At 36.3% G+C, this 22,826-nt stretch overlaps 4 protein-coding genes across 7 annotated transcripts; 3 read left to right on the forward strand and 1 right to left on the reverse strand.

Annotated features, from left to right (window-relative positions):
• The first annotated feature begins 4,323 nt into the window (after positions 1-4,323).
• lrrc8ab (leucine rich repeat containing 8 VRAC subunit Ab) lies at positions 4,324-12,428 on the forward strand. The gene is made up of 4 exons (XM_039669067.2): positions 4,324-4,622; positions 5,212-5,499; positions 5,624-7,745; positions 10,210-12,428. Exons 3-4 carry the CDS (start codon positions 5,631-5,633, stop codon positions 10,483-10,485), a joined length of 2,391 nt encoding a protein of 796 aa, XP_039525001.1. The 5' UTR covers positions 4,324-4,622; positions 5,212-5,499; positions 5,624-5,630; the 3' UTR covers positions 10,486-12,428.
• A 167-nt stretch (positions 12,429-12,595) lies between these two features.
• On the forward strand, positions 12,596-14,789 carry ppil3 (peptidylprolyl isomerase (cyclophilin)-like 3). The gene is made up of 6 exons (XM_039669072.2): positions 12,596-12,743; positions 13,065-13,139; positions 13,232-13,325; positions 13,537-13,604; positions 14,234-14,352; positions 14,530-14,789. Exons 1-6 carry the CDS (start codon positions 12,741-12,743, stop codon positions 14,654-14,656), a joined length of 486 nt encoding a protein of 161 aa, XP_039525006.1. The 5' UTR covers positions 12,596-12,740; the 3' UTR covers positions 14,657-14,789.
• A 247-nt stretch (positions 14,790-15,036) lies between these two features.
• On the forward strand, positions 15,037-18,133 carry LOC120477464 (uncharacterized). Its single transcript, XM_039669071.2, has 8 exons — positions 15,037-15,302; positions 15,424-15,594; positions 15,704-15,882; positions 16,454-16,547; positions 16,692-16,761; positions 17,641-17,677; positions 17,764-17,827; positions 17,921-18,133. The coding sequence occupies exons 1-8, from the start codon at positions 15,279-15,281 to the stop codon at positions 18,077-18,079; spliced, it is 798 nt and encodes a 265-aa protein (XP_039525005.2). The 5' UTR covers positions 15,037-15,278; the 3' UTR covers positions 18,080-18,133.
• Positions 18,134-18,638: 505 nt separating this feature from the next.
• zbtb26 (zinc finger and BTB domain containing 26) lies at positions 18,639-22,281 on the reverse strand. 4 transcript variants are annotated; one of them, XR_016168264.1, is made up of 4 exons: positions 22,178-22,281; positions 20,730-21,777; positions 20,411-20,480; positions 18,639-18,856 (listed from the first exon to the last, which is right to left on the reverse strand). XR_016168264.1 is itself a non-coding variant. In XM_039669070.2 (3 exons), the coding sequence occupies exons 2-3, from the start codon at positions 21,769-21,771 to the stop codon at positions 20,467-20,469; spliced, it is 1,056 nt and encodes a 351-aa protein (XP_039525004.2). In that variant the 5' UTR covers positions 21,772-21,777; positions 22,178-22,281; the 3' UTR covers positions 18,639-20,466. The 4 variants fall into 4 exon arrangements, 2 of the variants coding, with proteins under 2 accessions (XP_039525004.2, XP_039525003.2); XR_016168263.1 differs by having other exon boundaries at positions 20,411-21,777; XM_039669070.2 differs by having other exon boundaries at positions 18,639-20,480.
• Positions 22,282-22,826: the final 545 nt, after the last annotated feature.

The raw sequence follows: 22,826 nt of genomic DNA on the forward strand, positions 1-22,826 counted from the left end.
GCGTCAGTAAGATGACGCCCTAGGATCGCATGTACCCTACCCCCACCCCACACCTAAACCTAACCGCGTCCTCTAACGCTTTCTGACAGCGTCAGTTAGATGACGCCCTAGCATCGCGTGTACCCTACCCCCACCCCACACCTAAACCTAACCGCGTCCTCTAACTGATGCTTTCCTTTAGCGTCAGTTAGATGACGCCGTAGGATCGCGTCATGTAAGTGACGCTAAAGGGCGCCTAAAACGTCAAATATTGAAGCATCCATATGGGGAAAAAAAGTTTCTTCAGCACAAGAAGGAAATAATACAGATTCATAACTTGAGGTTGAGTAAATGATGACAGAATTTCCATGACTGAACTATCCCTTTAAGCTCACCTAAAAACAAAATCGCAACATTAGTATTAAATATTAAAGGGGTCGTGAACTGGCTTTTGAACATTAGCTTGTTGTTTGAGGTGAACATGATGTTCGGTTTTTGCATTCAAAAACATCAAAATGAATCAGTAATAGGCTATTTTCTACCCCAGTTTTGCTCAGATCTCAGATCTCAGAAACGCTCGGTTTTTATGGGCGTCTCGAACTGAAGACTTGGAAATAAACACCCTCTGCTGTGAGTGGATAACAGTTTCGCATATTATAATGAGTTTCAACTCACCTCGTCGGTGTACGTGGGGGAAATTGTTTTGAAAACATCCAATGTTGTAAAATGGCAACCGGAATGATACATGTTCGACCTGGAGTCCGTGTGTTGCATCATTCCTGTTAGATCCAATATAGACGGCACAGCACCGTTCTTTACTCTTAATCGGTCTGCAAATCCAGTCTTGTTTCAAAACAGTCCTCAGTGGAAAGAATGTGTAATGTGCGAATCGGAATCGAAAAATTTGATTTCTCAGTTCTTCACCCCATTTAAATTATTAAAACGTGACATTTATTTTAAACAAAGTGCAAACATGCCTTTTCAGAATAACATTTCACAAAAAAAAAATAAAAATAATGAACTACACCTGGTCACAGGACACTTGTGTGAACCAGGAGAACTGACTATCCACTAAAAAAAACACTTTTGCACCTCTTCATTAAAAGTCATAGTGAAATTAGTTCTGAGGTTAGCTCTTGTGGTATTTTGTATCTAATGCAATGACATTCAGACATTTTTAGAAAGATGACAATTTTTAGACAATTCAGACAAATGTCCATGTTGTACTAAAAACCTCTGTTAGTTTTTGTAAATTTATTGTTAAACCAAGTGCTAAGTTTGTTTGCTTTTTTTAAGATCGTGATGCAGTCTAAGAACTGTGCTCAGACAGCACCGTGTAGTCAAACTCTATGAGAAAACATTTCAATTTAGCATCTCTGAATGCTTGAATGCCTATTGTTCCTTGAACAAATCCAAGTGGCGGACAGCATTCCTTTGAATGGTTCACTCAGTCTGGTGAACTAAAAGCACACTCTATTCCCTCTTCTCCACTTAGCATCCATGAGCCTATTTCCTCAATGTTCGAAGCTCAATTCACTTTACATCATTGCCTAAACCACATTTTTCACGAGTCTGATGCCCCTTTTTAACTTTCTTGTGTCTTTCGTTCTTGGGAATAAGGGCACCATTCAGAGTCGAGCTCTATTATGAGACTGCCTTGGGAAGAGAGAGAGGTGTTTAGCATAAATGACAATCACAGTATTACAGAAAGGGGGCTTCAGCACTGAGAAAAACAGCTTGGCAGCTGAAATGACAAAAAGGGACAGGAGGAAAAAATATCTTTTTGCAAGAATTCACAGAATGGTTTAATTGGCTGTTGTTTTGTGGGGATAAGGGGAAATATATTAAATGTTTTTAACTATTCCCTCTCATCTTTGGTGATAAATAGTTGCAAGGAATTCACTGGAATGAAAGGACCACCTGGTGAGGGGAACCACTGAGGTCACTGAAACGTTCAAGCCTGCAGCTGTCAGATCAAAACCAACCGGGAACTTGAATGTCAATCAAAAAAAAAAAAAAAAAAACTTGGGTGAGTTGTCAGGGTTGAGTGGGTCTTAAAAAGTGTGTGTGTGTGGTTTTTTTTCTTTTACTTATCTGACTTGTTTTCTGTATCTTTGAAGGCCATGCTCAGTCTGTGCAGGAAATAGAAGGGCAGTCACACTACACTTTCAGTACACTCACTTACATTCATACACATGTGAATGCTGGAGATGAAAAATTTCTGATTTTGTTGCATTCCAAAGTTTGGTGAACTCTGACCTGCAAAACATGTGTCGTCTGAAGACGTGTGACTCCTAGCTGAATTAAAAAAGCATAAACTTTAAAGTTTGAGGAAAATGTAGATTGTGTATTTTCATATTTTGGATTTATTCGTTAAATTCATGTTTTTAAAAAGTACTTGATGACCTTAGCAGTGTCTGAAGAAATTGTGTGTGTGACCGCCCTTTAGCAGCAATTACAATGGAAATTCAAAGATGTGCTATAGACATTCCTGTTATTGATTTAGAAATCTAATTTCACATTTCAAATAGTCTTTCCTCACTGGAGAGATAAATAATGGAGATTAAGCCATAATTTACGAATGTTGTTCCTAACCTCTATGACTTTCTTTCAGAATTTATGAGCTCCAAAAATAATAAGTAGCCATAAGCGATATGATAATTTTATGTGAGGAATGGACTCAAATTTAAGCTGTCACTGAAAATCTGGCTTAACAATGCTATAAATGATTACAGAATATTTTTTGTCAACTTTAACCAGTGAAAAAAAAGCCAAAAGAGAAATAAAGAAAAATAAAATATAATATTCAGACTTTTTTTTAGGTCTTTTCTCTCTCTCTCTCTCTCTCTCTCTCACAGAGCACACACAGTTTTCCAAGCACAAATAACACACTAATCAAATATTTTGTGGATTAAATTAAAATTGTGTCACTGCTGCCTTTCAGAGCATGTGCAAAACGCAGATGCCAATATGTTGGACGAAGCCGAGCTATATTCAATAGGTCTGTCTGGTTCAACTTAGCTAAAGTTGAACTGATGCAATTTGAGTCAGCTTAAAGCTCAATTTGAGTCAGCTACATTCTAACAAGAACACATGTGGATGGGGTTTGATTTTGTCCATTGGGAATTGACTGGATCGACCAATAAACACGTTATCAAAGAAGAAAATAGATGTTGTTCCATCTGTACAATAAATACTGCAATATTCCATTTAAATAAGAAGAATTGTCAATTTTGACTCACAGTGACTTTAAATGCTTAGAAGAAGCCCATTCAACAGAGTCAAGCAGAGTTTGGAGCTTTGTTGACATAACCTGCAGCCTTTCTGAATGAAGTGGTCTTTGTTTAAGCCTCCTGTTGTGGGAAATGTAAATGCTAGAGGTTTTTGCTCTGCTTACAGCTGATCTGAGAACAGATTGTAGTGTCACTCACTTGTGATACTGACTTGAGTTTTGAAAGAAGACTGGTCCTGGATGCTGGATGAGTTTAAGAGTCCATAAAGAACACACAGGCACAGCTGTATGTGCCAGGGTGGGCCTGTTGTTGCACATTATATTAAGCAATATAAGTAATAAGTAATAATAAAATAAGTAATAAAATAAGTAATAGTGCCGTTTAAAGAAAAATGATGTAACCAATCTACAATAAAGATTATAAACCAATGAATGTAACAAATAATAAAAAAAAAAATGGTTGTGAAACGATTAGTTGAGAGTTTTAGAATTGTCACAATCCTTCACGTTACTAATTTGGGTCCTGCAGCCTTGGCACATTACCTTAAGTATTTTTATAAAGTGATTTCAATAAGTAGCCTAATTATTGAGTAATTACTATTTATTAGATATCTCACCACTCTATAGTCAGTATCTTGTGTCTGATAGTCGTCTTCTTGTGAACAATAATCAATGATTCATCATAATAAATAAAGATGTCTTTTTTTTCTCACACATTCCCAGACCATCTTGCACGCAATGCAATGATAGCTATAAACAGCAAAAAATAAATAAATAATAATAATAATAAAATCATCATCATATACAACCATGGATTTGATGTAATTATTTTTCATTTATTAATTCCAATAATAATAAGAAGGAAAATTAAACAATAATAATACAAATTATAGCCTGTTAGTATGATAATATATTAGTATATTGTTGATTATAATACATAAATCATAAAAAAAACCTAAATATTAAAGGATTGTCTAACTTTTTAGTGCCATATTTGTCGAAAAGAACTCTAATGAGAAAATATTAGCAATAAACGTGCTGAAATTACCGAAAAAATTATACATATCATATAACTGTTAATGTTATTTAAGGGGTACACACAATATGTTATAATTAAAAAAACATTATAATTAAAACATTAAGGCAATTGACAATAAAATGGTATGAAGGTTGTGATTCCAGCTCCAATCCAGTGCGTGGCGGTAATGAGACGTGAAGCTGAAGACAAAATCTAAAACCAGATCGCACTGCCCTCTAGTGTAAAGAACTGATTATGAAATACAATTGACCCCTGCACAGCTGAGATTGCAATTTGCGCTGTTTGTCTTGGTTCTGCCACTTTCTTTTCTGCTTCCTGAGCTTATCAGCCCGACGACACGCACATGGAGCAGAGGTGGCAGCACACGGTGGGGTGAGTACATGATCTTGTTAAATGCCGATCTGTTTCCCTCGACGGGGAATACAAAGACACTCTGCCCTTTTATACAAAGACAAGCAGCAAACTAATATTAGCACATGCAGTCATTCATATGCTGAGCGGCGAATCTCGTCATAAACACACATGACAGTATGTACGGGCCTGGTTTATTATTGTTTTCAGTTCATAACAATAGAATTTCAACTGTGGGAGACTCGCATCTAGCTGGGAGGATTCAGAAGTGAACTGGTTTAATCCAGTTGTCTATTATCCTTATTTGTCGATCAACATCTATATCACCTTATTATCTTCTTTCAATTAATATAGATATTGTCATTTTGTCTTTCAAACAAAAACGTTTCTATGTCTCAGCTTATTTAAGTTGCCTCTTATATAATCACTAGTCAGTTATGTCATTTAAAATAACGTTTCAAGTAAATGGAAAGGAAATAAGTTTACAACTTGTTATTTTTCGCTTCAGGGAAGAACTAAGATTAAAACTGCTTTGAAATGGCTCTCAGAAAATGCATAATGGACGTATTTGACGTTGTATTGTATGGTTTTTGTTTTTTTTTTACGACAGGATATCTGTGTCCCATCCAGACAAAAAGGACTGTGATGAGTGTCAGTTCCTGAATGGAAATGTGGAGTATTAGGTAAAATCTAACTGAGGAGACACTTTTCAGACACTGCCCTGCCTTAGACAAACAGGATTTGAATCCTGGGTTCACGGACTCTCCAAAGCCAGAGGAGACAATTCTTCAGTGTTATTATCGGAAATGGCTAATAATAGATGACAAGAAAGCCAGAACATTCTTTTGGCGGAGTCTTCTTGTGTAGCAGCCGGGGAAGACAACTGTCCTCGACTTCGGTAAAATATGTTTCAGATGTTTATTTTGGAAGATGATATAGAGTTATTTTTTTGTGATAAATAAAGCATAATTAGTAAGTATATAGATGCTGTTTGTATGACAATGCCCATATTTTCATTTCAGGTAAATCATGATCCCCATAACTGAGCTGCGCTACTTTGTGGACACGCAACCTACGTATCGCATCCTAAAGCCATGGTGGGACGTGTTCACGGACTATTTATCGGTCGTAATGCTGATGATTGCAGTATTTGGGGGCACTCTTCAGGTCACACAGGACAAGATGATCTGCCTGCCCTGCAAATGGGTAGTTAACAAGACCTGTAGGAAGTATTTCAATTCAACATTTTCTGTGCCCTTGACCCTTGAACCCCAAGGAATCCAGTATGACCTTGATCGACACCAGTACAACTATGTCGATGCTGTGTGCTATGAAAACAAGCTTCACTGGTTTGCTAAGTATTTCCCATATTTGGTGCTACTGCATACGCTCATCTTTCTGGCTTGCAGCAACTTCTGGTTCAAGTTCCCATGGACAAGCTCAAAACTGGAACATTTTGTGTCTATCCTCCTGAAATGTTTTGACTCGCCGTGGACCACACGAGCTCTGTCTGAAACCGTCGTGGAGGAAAGCGATCCCAAAGCGCTGGTGAAAATGAATGGCTCCTTCGATAAGAAGGCTTCGTATGTTAGCGAAGACGTTGAAGCGAGTGTTCCCATGCTGTCAGCAACCAGGTCTCGTATTGAACAAGGAATCGTGGACCACTCCGAGACTGGTGTCTTGGACAAAAAGGAAGGTGAACAAGCCAAGGCGTTGTTTGAGAAGGTGAAGAAGTTTCGGATTCACGTTGAAGAAGGCGATATAGTCTACAGACTCTACATCCGACAGACTATCATCAAAGTTGTTAAGTTTATCCTTATTATCTGCTATACCGGCTACTATGTACACAATATTCAGTTCAACGTTGACTGCAATGTGGACATCGAGAGTCTGACTGGTTATCGCATGTACAACTGTGCCCATCCCTTGGCCACTCTCTTCAAAATTTTAGCCTGCTTCTACATTAGTCTAGTTATCGTGTATGGCATGATCTGTGTATACACCCTCAGCTGGATGCTTCGACGTTCCCTCAAGAAGTATTCGTTTGAATCAATCCGAGAGGAGAGCAGCTACAGCGATATCCCAGATGTGAAAAACGACTTTGCCTTCATGCTGCATATGATTGACCAGTACGACCCCCTGTATTCCAAGCGATTTGCCGTGTTCCTCTCAGAGGTCAGCGAGAACAAACTTCGCCAGCTGAACCTCAACAACGAGTGGACTTTGGAAAAGCTTCGGCAGAGGATCACCAAAAACTCCCAAGAGAAGTTGGAGCTCCACCTTTTCATGCTCACTGGGATTCCAGACACAGTTTTTGACTTGGTGGAGTTGGAGGTTCTGAAGCTTGAGCTCATTCCTGATGTCACCATCCCACCAATCATTGCCCAGCTTACTAACCTCAGAGAGATGTGGCTGTACCACACGCCAGCAAGAATAGAGGCTCCAGCGCTCGCGTTTCTGAGAGAGAACCTGAAATCTTTGCACATCAAGTTCACCGACATAAAGGAGATCCCTTTATGGATCTACAGCTTGAAGAATTTAAGCGAGTTGCACCTTACTGGGAACCTTAGTGCTGACAACAATCGCTACATCGTCATTGATGGTTTACGAGAGTTGAAGCGACTAAAGGTTTTGAGACTGAAAAGCAACTTAACAAAGCTGCCTCAGGTGGTCACGGATGTTGGAATGCACCTCCAGAAGCTGTCCATCAACAACGAAGGTACCAAGCTGATGGTGCTCAACAGCTTCAAGAAGATGGTGAACCTGTCCGAGCTGGAGCTCGTCCGCTGCGATCTGGAGCGCATACCACATTCTATCTTCAGCCTGCACAATTTACAGGAGATCGATCTTAAGGACAACAACCTGAAAACCATTGAGGAGATCATTAGTTTTCAGCATCTTCATCGACTTGTTTGTCTAAAGTTGTGGTATAATCAGATTGCGTACATACCTATCCAGATAGGTACTTTGATCAACCTTGAGCGCCTCTATTTGAACCGCAACAAGATTGAGAAAATTCCACATCAGCTCTTCTTCTGCCGGAAGCTGAGGTTTCTTGATCTGAGCCATAACAATCTGACTCACATCCCATCAGAAATAGGAATTCTGCAGAACCTTCAGTACCTTGCTGTAACTGCCAATAGGGTAAGTCAAGTTCATGGCTATTGTAGTTTTGAGTTTTAATTGTGCTTTTATTTCTATTGGGTTTTATTTTTATTTATTTTTATAAGTAATATTAGTACTTTTAGATTTTTTTAGTATTTTAGGACTGTATAAATTAAGTTTTACAAAATACCACATATCAAATGCTAAAATGATTTTTAAAGGGATAGTTCACTTTGAAATTAATTTTTGGTATGTTTTAGCTTACCTCAAGGGCATCCAAGATGTAGGTGTCTTTCTCTTTGTTTGAACTACGCAGTAGTTTCAATTTTGATATTTTTAGGTCAAACCGTTCTTGTCTGTCAGTCATATAAAGCAGGTCTATGGTCACCACCTCAAAGAGCATGCAAAATTAAACATGATTTAATGATTTGTAAATGTAAGTACACATTGATGGCCTAAGACACGAAACGAGCGGTTTGTGTGGAAAAAAAAAAAAACCGAACAGTATTTATTTAGTTTTTACCTCTTGTAACCACAGCTATGTCCAAGTGATCTGATGCTGCGGGCGCTTCGCTCTGCGCAAGAGACGGAAGTGATTTCTCGCGTGGTCGCGAAAAAAAGAAAAAAGAAAAAAAAATGTTGTCTGTTGATATATCGAATTCGTTGTTCATTGCGTTTTCCTGTATATCTAAATATTTTTAGATCTTTACAGTGAAGGGTAACACTTCTGAAATTTCTGTGTAAACAATGAGTGACGTACACACGCAAGAGATCATTTCCGGCACTTGCGCAGACCTCAAGTGCCCACGCCCTCACATCACTTAGACGTGGCTGTGGTTACAAGAGTTAAAAAACGATATAAATACTGTTCGTTTTCGCATACAAGCCGCTCATTTCATGTCTTAGGCCATCAATGTACATTTACGAGTCAAGTCATGTTTAATTGGGACTTCTCTGTGCATGCTCTTTGAGGTGGTGACCATAGACCTGCTTTATATGACTGACAGACAAGAACGGTATGACCTAAAAATATAAAAATTAAAACTACTGTGGAAACAAAGACACCTACATCTTGGATGTCCTTGAGGTAAGCTAAAACATACCAAAAATTAATTTCAAAGGGAACTATCCCTTTAATGTGTGGCCAGTTTTGAAGTCATGAAAATTTTGTTTTAGCTTGGTTTCTTGTTTCATTTTTTTAAATGAAAATAGCACTTCATAGCTTTTCTAATTGCCACTGATTCAGATGTTTTTCGATTATTTTTATTAAAAGCAGGCCTACGCAATAAAATAATAATTACTAATAATTAACAATAGATACAATCCCATTTCCAAAACAATTGGGACATTTTGTAAAATGCAATAAAATCAAGAATCTGTCATTTATTAACTCTGGCATGCTTTCACTGACCAACAACATTGCTTTTTGTATATATAATTTATTTTATTTTGATGGCTGCAAAGCACTCCAAAAAAAGTTGGGACAGAGGCATGTTTACCACAGTGTCACATCAGCTTTCCTTCATTTTAATCATTTGCACTGCATCCTCAAACCACGACAGATGTTTGCTTTTGCACCTGTCGCTGATGAAAGACTGGATGGGCCATTTCGTCTTTGGGACTGAGAAGTTGATGTCCATTTTTTTTTCCCAAAAACAAGCTGAAACTTGGGGTCACCTGACCACAGCACACATGCTGACCACAGCTGTCTTTTGGACCACCTGAGATGAGCTCGGGCCTAGAGAACTCATCGGTATCTCTGCATGGAACTGATGTACAGCTTTATCCTTGAGTAACAGAGATTCGAGTTGCATTTCTTGATGCAGCTTCAGACTGTGTTATGTGACAATGGTTTTACAAAGTACTCCCGAGCCCATGTGACTGTATTTAACAGAATAGCACGACAGTTTCTCTGCAATGCCATCTGAGGGCTCGAAGGCCACGCACATTTAGCATAGGTTTCCTGCCTTGCTCTACATGTACTGAGATTTCTCTAGATCCCATGAATCTTTTCACAATATTATAGTAAATTTGCTGTGATTTTTTTTTTTTTTTTTTTTTTTTTTTAACTGTTTGACATTTCTTATGCAATTTTGCTCAAAGTGGTGAGCCATGATGATCCATCTTTGGTGGATGGTACTATTATACCTAATCATTATGCCCTCACCTATTACCAATTTACCTGCTAATTGTGGACTGTTTTAAAACAATTTAACTTGGATATGATGTAGTCTTTTCACTTTTAATTAGCCTCTGTCATAAAAAAAATAGTTTGGGAGTGTTGCAGCCATCAAAATCAATTTTTATATTTACAAATGACATTATTACATTATTAATAATAATATAACTGGTGTAAGAATGGAGGAAAAGCGCTACTGGTCTTCTGTTGAAATTCAAGTTGTACATTCTTGTAAATTACACTAATGATTGTGATGTGATTGTGCCTCCAGTCAGCTTTGTTTTCTAATCTCTGTTCTCTTTCATGCTTTCATTTTCCCTGTAGATTGAAGCGCTTCCCCCTGAGTTGTTTCAGTGTAAGAAATTGCGAACACTGAATCTCGGAAACAACTGCCTGCAGTCTCTTCCCTCTCGGTTTGGGGAGCTCACCAGTCTGACACAGCTGGAGCTGAGGGGCAACAGGCTCGAGTGCCTTCCTGTAGAACTTGGGGAGTGCAGATTGCTGAAGAAGAGTGGTCTAATCGTGGAGGACAATATTTTCAACACTTTACCTTCCGAGGTCAAAGAGCAGCTGTGGAGAACCGAAAAAGAGACTTCTTGAAGCAGATGCATAAACCTGAGAGCACTTACCTGCGTGAAGTTTTTAAATGGTGTGAGGAGAAGAATTCAAACCGAGCAATAGAAAATTACATTTATACATGTTTGTCACATTTTACAGGGTTCATCTGAAAGTTTCCTGGATAAAAGGTAAGTGTTTCAATTTATGGCATGTCGTTTTTTTATTGCAACATAGACATTTCTGCTGTTTGGCACAGAGGAGTGAGCAGACCAAATATTACATCAGGATTATGGTGCGGTTCATTTTTGCCTTAACATGCACAAACACTATTCATATTTAGTATTTTATTATAAACATTTCTACTGTATTTTATACCCGTGTTGCTGTGTAAGTGTTACTGTGAAATCACTCTACTTTTACCTTTTCCTAAATCCATGTGTAACGTTGAAGACTCCTAATTCAACCCGATTAGGGTTTACTTTTGTAATACATTGTGTTTACTTGAAATTGTTGGGCATATAACATGTAAATAACTGGTTAACATAATCCAGAAACATAAGACACCAATTAACTTTTTTATTTTTTTTATGCATGCCCTATACATTACCCACCACACAAATATGCTGTACAGTCTTTTTGACATATGTCTGTTACATTACAAACATGCATATTTTGAGATCCCCTCCCCCCCCCACCCCCCCCCCCCCCCCCAAAAAAAAAAAAAAAAAAAAAAACATAGTAAGTTGCTATTATCTACAGTTAATATTTATTGTCTTTATTGGTTTTATGTGTTAGCAGAGTTACGGAGTACTTATGGTTACAAAATTGATGTTTGCAGTATTTATGAACTGATGCAAAAACTAAGATCTTTTAAAAAATATAACGTTACAGTAAAAGATAGTGTTAATGTCTGTATCACTATCTATCTATCTACATGTATTTCTTTTGTATAAAGCATATGCATGTTATTATTACTTTTTTTCTAATAAGTTAGAAAAAGCCTTGATTACCGTACATTGTACCTTACAAATACAGCACCTTATTTCTACCCGTCTGCTCACTTTGAAACGCTTTAAGATTTATCAATTAATCATTTCTAATAACCAGTTTACCCATTTGTTAAGGTTGTTTATACATTGTAATCAGTAAACATACATGTGCATACTCAAATTAAAATAGACTAGTTCCCTCAACTTAATGTTACATTAAATATTCTTTATTGTTCTACGTTATTCTCATGACCGTGTGCGACAATCAGAAGTATTGAGTGAAATGTTGTGTATAACTTTGAGTGTGTGGTGCAGATGTCACTTATTTGCTCTAGTAAAATCAATATAGCTGTTTTGTCTTATTTTAATGTCCATTCTCAGTTTGTTGATATGTTAACAAACTTGTTACTGTTGATAGGTTATTAATCTTGGCTTGTTGCATGTTTTCTCATATTACCTCAAATATGAAACATTGTAGAATGTTTTTCTTCCATACTGTACACATTGGAAACTAAGCTAATAGAATTTCAGAACTTGTTACTCAGGTAAGTGCTTTTCAACTTTGTACATTTGAAGATCAACACTATTGTTTAATGTCTTTTTTGAGTCTTTTTATTTTTATTTAAACAAATTTAGCTGTTTGCAGTGTTAACGTATTTGTAACCATTTGATATCAACACTTTTTTTAATGTGTTATTTGAGGGGTTTTTTGTTTGTTGGTTTTGTTTGTTTTTTTAAACAAAGTGTGCTGTTTCCAGTGTTAACATATTTGTAACCATTTGATAAATTTATCACAATATCAAAATGTATTTATGGTTGATGATTTCATCAATTTGTGTATTCTATAAACACACTATTTTACTTTTGTTTACATTGTTTGCAAACTAGGATGTAAAGTAAAAAGTAAATGCCACAAAATGTATGAAGCCATACAGTGTGAATAAACACTGTTTATTTAGTGTGTCAATAAAAATCACTAAACATTTTTTTTTTAAATATTTGTCCTGATTATTTTTTATAATTAATATTTGTTTGTCAGTTGTGTATGCTCTTGTATAGCCACTAAGAACCGTTGTCGTTTTTAAAAATCATTGCTTGTTTTTGGATAGTTTGGTATTATTAAGTTTGTGCTTGTGCGCGCATGCGTGCACTTGGTTAGAACCGGGTAAGGGGAACCAATGCTTTGAGTCATTCCGCTCCATCGGAAGTTTAACAGTGAAACGCCACTAGAGCGAGTTTGCTTGTAGTGTACGCATGAACTAGTCAACTTTCTTATACTGTCTATGACTTTACCTTGTGCTTTAGAAGATGGTAAGACTGCTCGTTACATATCTGTGAATGCTGAAAATTACGGGGGAAATGTAACCCTTTATATTTTAGCTTATTGTTATATAGAATTAATTTAACGCTTTGTTTGTTGTATGTTAGCATGATGGCAGAATGAGAATCTGGCCAAATTAAGTTAACAGTTCCTGATAGTTATTGAAACATTTGCTGTTCTGTGGAAAGCCTACCTTCTTCGGGCAGCATACACAATTCTGAATTAGTTATTATAAGCTCGGTATTATCATTCTAATTATGTATTCTATAATTCTATTATATTAATAAGATGACCCTTTCATCATCTCGCAGGCTGTCACTCTGCATACAGACCTTGGTGATATTAAAATAGAGGTGTTCTGTGAGAAGTGCCCGAAAAGCTCCGAAGTAAGACAATTTTTCTTTGTTTCCTAAACGTTGTTTCTTGAAGAAGCGATATCTCTTTGTTCATTTATAATTCGAATTCAATTTTCCCCTAGAATTTTATTGCACTGTGCGCTGGAGGGTTTTACAATGGATGTATATTTCATCGAAACATAAAGGGCTTTATGGTCCAGACTGGAGACCCAACAGGTAACTGGTCTGAGATTTCTTTTCCATCCTAAAACCCATGTCAAGCTGCCGTTTTTTAAGCTTATACGGTTGTAAAATGCGCGAATGCTTATTTAATGTAAACACACACACACAATATTAAATATTATCCTTTGTTTAAAAAAACAAAAAAACATCCAGATTCCAGACTAGTATTTGGTTGATTAATTTATGGATATTGTTTTTCTTGCAGGCACAGGCAAAGGAGGGACCAGTATTTGGGGAAGAAAGTTTGAAGATGAATTCAGTGAACATCTGAAAGTATGTATTGTTGTGCGTTATTATACTTAAATATATTATACAAAAAATAAAACTGTACTGAAGTCAGGCATGAGTTTGAATTTAATTTTAAGGTCTGATGTTGCAAGTGTGAAAATAAAACCTTATAACTTGATTTGGTGATTAAAGGGGACCTACTATGACCTTTTTCAAAGTCTTGGTTTTGGGGACGACTAGAATATGATTTCATGCTTGAATATTCAAAAAATACATTATTTTTCACATATTTTACATTGTTGCAGCACCTGTGATGATACACAGGGCAACTTTTTGAGCAATGTTGCTGGGAAATTTCTATCTGGATAATTTTGATTGGCCGTGGGCCCTGTCTCATCTGGTTCGAGCAGCGAGCCATCTTAGAATATAGTCTCGATAAGTCGATCCCCCAACGCCGTTCATACAGTTCAGAAGTTAGTACTAGCGTTATACGCTAAACAGTTTTTAGAGATAAAACTCTTTACATTCGATTATCATAAAAACAAATCTCAGAGAACGGTTGACTAGGTACCGATGTTTTATTAGACCATTTTTCATTTTGCACCGGAGTTCTCCGGAGACACATGTCTAGACTTATCAAACTCAATCCTCCCTTTAATATCTGTCTTTTGTAGCACAATGTCCGGGGTGTCGTGGCCATGGCAAATAATGGACCAAACACAAATGCATCACAGTTCTACTTCACATATGCAAAACAGCCTCACCTGGACATGAAGTACACTGTTTTTGGAAAGTATGTTTTTTTTTTTTTTTTTTTTTTTTTTTGCTTGTGTGTTTTATTTTCAGTTATTGTTATGTGATTGATCATTTCAATAAATAAACCAGCTTATAGTTTTTGGTATATTTAATTCTGTTATAAGTATTGTATTAATGGTAATAAATTGTGACACAAACTCATCCTTTGTTACAGAATTATTGATGGACTTGAAACTCTGGATGAACTAGAGAAACTCCCTGTGAATGAGAAGACTTTCCGTCCTCTCAATGATGTCCGTATTAAGGATGTTACTGTCCATGCCAACCCATTTGCTGGTTGATTGATGCGAAACATGCATAATGGCTTGTATTGTAAATAGTTTTTTTTTTTTTTCGCTTTCATGCTGTTCCATAAATATGTACACACTGACTCACCAATGTTTTGCCAATAAACTTTTACATTGTGTTTTTAAATGTAGCCTTTTAATGTTGTAAAATTATGAGAGAAACAAAATCAGATGAGCAATATTGCACTTTGACAAATACAAATTTCACAAAATGGGTAGGGTTTTTCCCCCTTGTTTTGAATGTTTTTTTTGCAGTTTGTAAGAACTATGATTTTGAAAGGCTAAAAAAAAGACTTTAATTTTGAAATTGTTATAGCTGGTTATAACCCGGAAATGATATGTAAGCACGCTAGTACATCCATAAATAAAGTTAATTCCGCATCAGTTAAAAATATAAAAAATACTGTCACAATAAAACTGAAAAATTCTATTAATATTTGGTTGACTTAATCGGAAAATATAGTAATGAACTGTGAACTGCTAAAATGTTCTTGTAGGTACGCGGTGACGTAACTAGTTCACTAACGTAAGTTACTAGACAGGAGCACGTGAGCAAGAGGAGAAATAAAAGTTCAGTTGATCCAGAGAGAGGAACTGTGAAAATAAATCGAATCTAATGGCAACTCCAGGTGCGTTTAAAGTAGGTAGAGTATATTTTACAAGCACTCACAGAATTTCTAAATTATTAATTGAAATTCCAAAACTGTCGTTGACATCTCATTGCTTCTGAGTTACACACTAAACTTGATTTGCCGTTTCAGGTTTGCTCTTTAAACGACAAAGTCACGCTGATAACTGGCGCAAGTTCAGGAATAGGAGCTGGCACAGCCGTGCTGTTTGCCAAACTGGGTGCCCGACTGGCGCTGAATGGACGCGATGTAGAAAATCTCACTAAAGTCGCAAAAGAGTGCGAAGCTTGTGGAGCAGTTAAAGTAAATCACACTGAAAGATGTCAATTGCAACCGAAATAATTTTAATATGCTATTATTATTTAAAAATAAATATTAATATGTCCTTTCGGCCCTTGTCTGATGCATTTAGCCCTTACTAGTGCCAGGAGACCTGACAGATGAGGATACTGTGAAGAGGACAGTTGAAGAGGTCATTGCTCACTTTGGGAAGCTGGATGTCCTGATCAACAGTGCAGGAATACTCGCCATGGGCAGTATAGAGACAACAGATATGGCCCAGTATGATAAGGTCATGTCTGTTAATGTCAGGTAAAAAAAAAAAAAAAATAGTCACATCTGTGTGAGTGTTTATCTGCACGGGATTTAGATCTGGGGTTCCAATCATTTAGAGGCCACAGACACTAAAATATGGCCATCCTCATGTGAGGGAGCTCCAAACTAAAATTTAAAAGGCATATATATATATATATATATATATATAGTTCCCTGTATAAAGTCCCAGTTTATACTGTAAAATATTATAAATATGTTTTATAATTATGGGAAATATTTAGTGTATGTTAAGTTACAGTTTGACATGTTTTACTTGTAGTCTTAGTATAAGACGGAATAATATACAATATTATAATATTTGTATTATTTATCTTCATTTTTGTTAGATTTTGTATTGTTTTAATTATTTTTATTTTCCACTTTTATTTATTTAATCTGTTTACTTAAACCAATTATTTTAAACCTTTCCATGGACCCCAGCCTCTGCACTGGATTTATGTAAAGATTTATTGATTTATTTAACCCCCTGCAATAAAATGATCTAAAGATGTGGATCTTTGACTTTATAAGGACAAAGTACAAAGTCAAACATTTTATTTTCTTTCAGATCAGTGTATCATCTCACTCATCTGTGCGTGCCACATCTTATCAAAACTAAAGGCTCAATTGTGAACGTGTCCAGTGTGAATGGGCAGCGATCGGTGCGTTTTTATCCGTATCAAATGAGCCATAAACCATAGAAATACAAAATATTTGCTCATTGTTTTATTCATATAGGCCCTACATGAATGAAACTATGAGCAGGCTCTGGTTGATATGCTTACACATTTTTCTGTCTGTTATAGTTCCCTGGTGTACTTGCCTACTGTATGTCCAAATCAGCAGTCGACCAATTCACATGCTGTGTTGCTCTTGGTGAGGTGATATCTCAAGAATCATTAATATTATTTATAGATAACCGGGGCTAATGATAATGTCACAAGGTCTATTTCTCAGCAATACAGTTTCAGTTATAATTATATTATTTACAATATTTGTTGTCCAAAACAATGGTTTGGTATTGTAGCATACTACCTTTTACATTTTTGCTGTTTTATTTGTTTTTAATTGCTTGGTTTCATTATTTGGCTGAAAAAAGAACCTCTAATTGGCTGTTTAATAGCATATCCCGTTGTGACAACATGACCTACTATTGGAGAATTAAAGGGTTAGTTCACCCTAAAATTAAATTTCTGTCATTAATTACTCACCCTCATGTTGTTCCATGTGGTAAAGACTTTTGTTCATCTTCAGAACACAAATAAATTCCGAGTGACGAACCAATGAGGTTCATTCTCATGTGTTACGCAGAAAATTCAATCTGTGACTAAACCACTCAATTCATATGGATTAGTTTTATCTCTTAATGAACTTTTTTAAGTGACAAAATGATAGTTGCGTGAACTGTCAATGAAGGGATAGAAATAGCTCAGGTTTAAATTAAAATATTATTTTTGTTTCTAAGATGAATGAAAGGGAGGGTGAGTAATTGATGTCAATTGTTTCATTTTTGAGCGAACTAACCCTTTAATGGTTTAATGGATAAATATATTTTTGTATCCAATTTTATGTGCGTTTGCAGAAATTGACTTTAAAAATAAACCTGCTCTGAGAAATATACTCGAGTAAACAGTGTGACAACTAGCCCTGGTCTCTCCTACTACTAGTTTTTAATTAATGCAAAAGGGCTTGGGTATTACTACTGTACAAATAAGTGTTTTTTTGTTTGTTTTTTTCACCTTATGTTAATTGTAGAGTTAGCGTCAAAGCAAGTACGAGTCAACTCAGTATGGTAAGTTTCTTTCTGCTGCTGTTTTTTATGTACCATACAATTGCTACATTGAATACAAAATAACTTGAAATGCTTTGTCTTTACAGCCCAGGAGTTATTATAACAGAAGTTCACAAGCGTGCAGGACTGGATGAGGACCAGTATGCTCAGGTCAAATGCTTTTTTTAATGCGAGAGTGTTTATTTCACTGTAATATACATTTCTAATTAATCACACGTCATGTGTTTTTTTTCTTTGCTGCAGTTCCTTGAGAAAACCAAGGTGACCCATGCTCTCGGCAGACCGGGGGAAGTAGAGGAAGTAGCTCATGCTATCGCCTTCCTGGCATCTGATGCGGCAACATTTATAACAGGCGTCAATCTTCCAGTGGACGGAGGTCGACATGCAATGTGTCCACGATAACACTCTGCCACCATGATAGAGCTGCCATAAAGAAATAAACATAATTGGACCCCATTTGAATGTTGTAATCCTTGATGTATTATGCAAACTGCCCACATTTATTTATAAATACACATAACACACATTAACAAAAGCAAGTGCACATTTTCATATGCAGTTATTTATTAATGAGTCACAGTGATTCTCTCCAAATTCTGGCATGTTTACACAGATGGAAGTAGGAAAACATTCATTATAGAGTTGCATATAGTGTTGGAATACAGCTGTCTGCAAATGAGGAAGTAATATGTTAGCGTTCAAAACTGAAATTCAGCCAGAGCAGGTATACTGAAACAATATATTTTAATCTTTACAAAAGATATGTCAATCACATGATGCCACAGCAGCATTCAAAATCAGTTTAATACATTTAATCTCCCTTGACCTGTAGTTTGCAAAAAAAAGACATTAAACCTGATTTTGACTGCACGTGTATCTACCAACCAGCAGACACGTAATTTAATTATTGTAATTTACTGTACAGTTAATGACTTACAGTATTGGTTATCAACTTTATTGATATATTTTTTTAAATCAAAGGCCTTTTGTCTAAAAAAAAAAAAGCGGTGTCCAATCTTGCTCCTGAAGGAACAATGTCCTGAAAAGTTTAGCTCGGAAGTTTCTAGTAGTCCTAAGGCTAAGACCTTGATTAGTTCTTTCGTCTGTGTTCAGTTGGGATTGGAGTCTTTCAGGAGCAGATTTGGACACCAAAACCCCCGTCAAAGACAATATGTCCAACTGTTGTAGTAAAAATAAATAAATAAAAACATATAATGTCAATGTAATGTTGTTAATCGTTATTTTTTTGTGTATGTGTTTTGAAGGTTTTCAATTAAGATTATGGGTAACACTTTATAGTAACTGCACGCTATTAATCATTTGTTAACCATGAGTAAACAGTTAATTCATTTATAAAGCATTAATAGACATTAATAAGCAGTTTATAAATATAACTATAAATGCTTTTTCTTGATTTAAAAGCATATCTATAGTGCGTTTAATAATTGTATTTTCATACTTTGTTAATGATCAATTAATAATTTCTAAATGAAGTATAGCATTATTTACAAACAAGTTATTTAAGAGTTGTCAGTCATTCATAAGATCACTTAGAAAGTGTAAGTAAATGTAGTAGATACAGGTAGTTATAAAGCATTTAGTAGTGGTCAGTTAACTATTTTTGTGAGCTAATCTAAAGTGAGAACGTCATGCCTTGTAAAGCATTTATAAAGGAGATTTAAAGGCTCATCAATCTTCTAAACAGTAAAATGTCACAAACACAACACAGTAATACAGAATATAGAAATATTGGTAACACTTTACAATAAGGTTCATTAGTTAACATGTACAATATGTGAACAATACTTCTTCAGCATTTATTAATCTTAGTTAATATTAATTCCAACATTTACTAATAGGCTACGTTATTAAAATCAAAGGTTGTATTAGTTAACATTAGTTAATGGACTGTGAACTAACATGAACGCACAATGAACAGCTGTATTTGTATTAACTAACATTCACAAAGATTAATAAACACTGTAACTAATGCACTGCTCATCGTTAGTTCATGTTAGTTAATGCATTTAGTAATGTTAACTAATGAACCTTATTGTAAAGTGTTACCTTTAAATCTCCTTTACAAAGCATGAATAGTCCTCACTTTAGATGAGCTCACAAACATAGTTAACTGACCACGACTAAATGCTTTATAACTACCCAAATTTTCCCTGAATTACATCATAAATACATGTTAATAAAGCATTTATTAACATGCTAAGTAACCGTCACTACATGTCTGAATAATAAGATGTATGAATATACGTTTAAATCATTTACTTACACGTTCTACCTAATCTTATGAACCACTGACAACTCTTAAATAACTGCTTTATAAATAATGAAATTCTTCATTTAGAAATGAGGATGAAAATACAATTATTAATCAAATTATAAATATGCTTTTAAATCAAGAAGAAAGCATTTATAGCTATATTTATAAACTGCTTATTAATGTCTATTAATTCATTATGAATGATGAATGAACTGTTGACTCATGCTTAACTAATGATAATTAGCGTGTAGTTATTATAAAGTGTTACCCATTTGGGTAGTTTTTATACCTAACCGTGCCTTAGAAAAAAGAAACCTTACTAGTTTGCATCTTGAGACAAAACAATGGCACTGACATAATTTAAGATATGTCAGTGCAAAGTTGCTTTCAGTTAAAACAGCTCAAACATACATGTTAGTCTGGGACTAGGATTAAGTCTTGCCTCTTTTAAGACTTACTGGGGCCCTCTTGGAAGTTTGCCGAGGCGAGCCCCCTCTGCTTGAGATCCACTGATTTACGGCATTGTGTCTGCAAGACAAAGTTATGTCTGTGTGTAACTTATTTTAATATGAATTTATAATCCTTCAAGCAAACTGCCTTCGTTGGCATTGTCAAAACTGTTTTTTCCATGGATCTGCTTCAGGTGTTTACGTAGAACTGGTTTATGCGCAAACACCATCTCACAGTAATTACAACGGTGTGGTTTGTCTCCACTGTGAAGGTTCAGGTGGTCCAGCAGCGAGCACTTCTGGGTAAAAGTCTTTCCACATAACTTACATTGGAAGGGTTTGATGCCGGCATGGACACGCATGTGCCGGTGCAGGTTTCCTTTCTGGGTAAATGTCTTTCCACACAAGACGCACATAAACAGCTTGTGCATCTTCAGATGGTTGGCGTAGTTCTCCAGTTGACGGAACACGCGAGCACATTTCGGGCACTGGTGGTACCACTGCATTCCTTTATCGGAATTCCTTGAGAATCCCCAAAGATTCCCTTTCCCGGAGCCACTGGTTCCAGGTAAGGACATTGAATAGTCAGCTGCAGGGTTAACAGTGAGCACGGCAGGCCGGGTTTCCACTGTGGAGTTTATCAGGGAGTGTTGTGGCTCAGGTGAGCGCAATTTCGGAGAGCGATTTGACTGACTCTGGAAGTTATCAGACATCCGCTCATCTATTGATTCCACCTTAACAATGCTAATGGGACTGTACTCGTCTCTGGGATTGTTGCTCTGAGAGTTTCTAAACACAGGCGGAGACTTGGGCTGTATGATTACATCATCATCATCATCATCTTCTTCTTCAATGAAGTTGTCTTCTCCATCATTGTTTACCTCATCCTCTTCATCACATATTGTCTCCACAGCTGATGGGCCACGCTGTGCGTTATAGTCCGAGGGCTGTCGAGATGATGCACGCTCGTCTTTAACCTCGTGTGGTTTTATGAATTTATTTAGAGCTTCGGTGCACTGTGCTACAATATTACCCATCTGTAGGAAACTAGCGACGGTTAAGTAGTGTACTAATTCCAGCTCCGGGAACTCAAGGGTCCCAGTGTAACAAGACAAAAGAAGCCTCTGTCCAACCTCTGCGTCCTGGTGTGTAGATATTTGTACTTCACGCGAGTCCTGAAGGAAAAACTGGTCTCTAAGAAAAGGAGAGCCAGCAGCAAATATCACTTTGTGTCCAGGCACTGCCAATTCATTGATGCGGATCACTACATCACAGAAACGTCTGTCTCGACGAAGAACATCCATCTTTTGAAGCATGGAGTCCCCAAACGTGGGAAAGTTGAATTGTAGTATCACCCCGTCCTGAGCCATGGTATACTGTCAGAAAAATGTACAATTTAGTAGACATAATAGATTTAAATCTTATAACCCTGCTGAAAATTCCAGCATTACTGGTCACCAGCATAAGCCGGTATGTTCATGCTGGATTATGTTATGGACCTGTATTATTATGTTTCCAAACGCACGTATTAGTTAAGACATTTATAAGGCACATAATGTCATGATATTTAAATGTATATGCTGGTCTATATTTTCTGAAAGCAAAATCGTTTTAAGTTGACACGAGGAAACTAGTGTGGTTAGAACAGGCCTGGAAATTGTGCGAGCTAAACCAGACACTGGATGGACGACAGTAAAGAATGGAGGAAAACGGACGATGAAGACAAATCGTCACAAAAATGAGGTAAATATGATTGTTTATTTAAAATATGAATACCTGCGCAATTGTTTTTTGTTTATTTTTGTTTTTTTCTCTCTCTCTCTGGGTGTTTTGTTGTCCTGGAGATGAGCATACAGCGCCTGTATGTTTAGTGTTTTGCTTGAGACGGAAAAGGATGTGCTAATAAGACAGCCGAGCTTCCCGATTGGTCGGCAAAATTTAAAGGGCCAGGACACAAATACAGGTGGCTCATTTTGAAAACAGCTCATTACATTTATATCGGCTGTTTTAGGATTATTTTGACTTTTCTTAACAGCAAAAGAAAGATTTATTTACTGCTAGGCCGTTTAAAATGAAAGTTTAGTCATCCAACAACAGTTAAAATACTCCAAATAACGTTAGCTTGTAATAGAAACATTGAAATTTAAAGAACTAACATTCCAGCCTTGCTTCAACTGGTGTTTAAAGTCGGTCTATTATTATTACTAGTAGTACTACTATAACTGAAAGTATTTATTGTACTCTAGAAATACTAATAGACTAGTAGTATTTATAGAGTATACTCTCAGTATTTCATTACTTGTGACATGACTTGTTTCTTGTGAGTCCGTGGTATTTGGTGTTTTTTGGTGTGCCCCCCCCCCCCCCCCCCCCCCCACTATAGAAGGTTTTTTTTTTTTTTTTTTTTTTTTTTTTTTTTTGCTAT

This window comes from Pimephales promelas, chromosome 4 (genome assembly GCF_988280905.1).
Source record: "Pimephales promelas chromosome 4, fPimPro1.hap1.1, whole genome shotgun sequence".
Taxonomy (NCBI): domain Eukaryota; kingdom Metazoa; phylum Chordata; class Actinopteri; order Cypriniformes; family Leuciscidae; genus Pimephales; species Pimephales promelas.

Bases quoted from the DNA above. Each gene is read 5' to 3' on its own strand.
- LOC120477464 (XM_039669071.2), top strand. From the start codon at position 15,279: ATGGCAACTCCAGGTGCGTTTAAA. The intron at 16,548-16,691 runs GTGCGTTTTTAT...TGTCTGTTATAG, and splicing joins GTGTGAATGGGCAGCGATCG to TTCCCTGGTGTACTTGCCTA. The intron at 16,762-17,640 runs GTGAGGTGATAT...TGTTAATTGTAG, and splicing joins CACATGCTGTGTTGCTCTTG to AGTTAGCGTCAAAGCAAGTA.
- lrrc8ab (XM_039669067.2), top strand. From the start codon at position 5,631: ATGATCCCCATAACTGAGCTGCGCTACTTTGTGGACACGCAACCTACG. The intron at 7,746-10,209 runs GTAAGTCAAGTT...TTTTCCCTGTAG, and splicing joins TTGCTGTAACTGCCAATAGG to ATTGAAGCGCTTCCCCCTGA.
- ppil3 (XM_039669072.2), top strand. The intron at 13,140-13,231 runs GTAAGACAATTT...ATTTTCCCCTAG, and splicing joins AGTGCCCGAAAAGCTCCGAA to AATTTTATTGCACTGTGCGC. The intron at 14,353-14,529 runs GTATGTTTTTTT...CCTTTGTTACAG, and splicing joins AAGTACACTGTTTTTGGAAA to AATTATTGATGGACTTGAAA.
- zbtb26 (XM_039669069.2), bottom strand. From the start codon at position 21,771: ATGGCTCAGGACGGGGTGATACTACAATTCAACTTTCCCACGTTTGGG.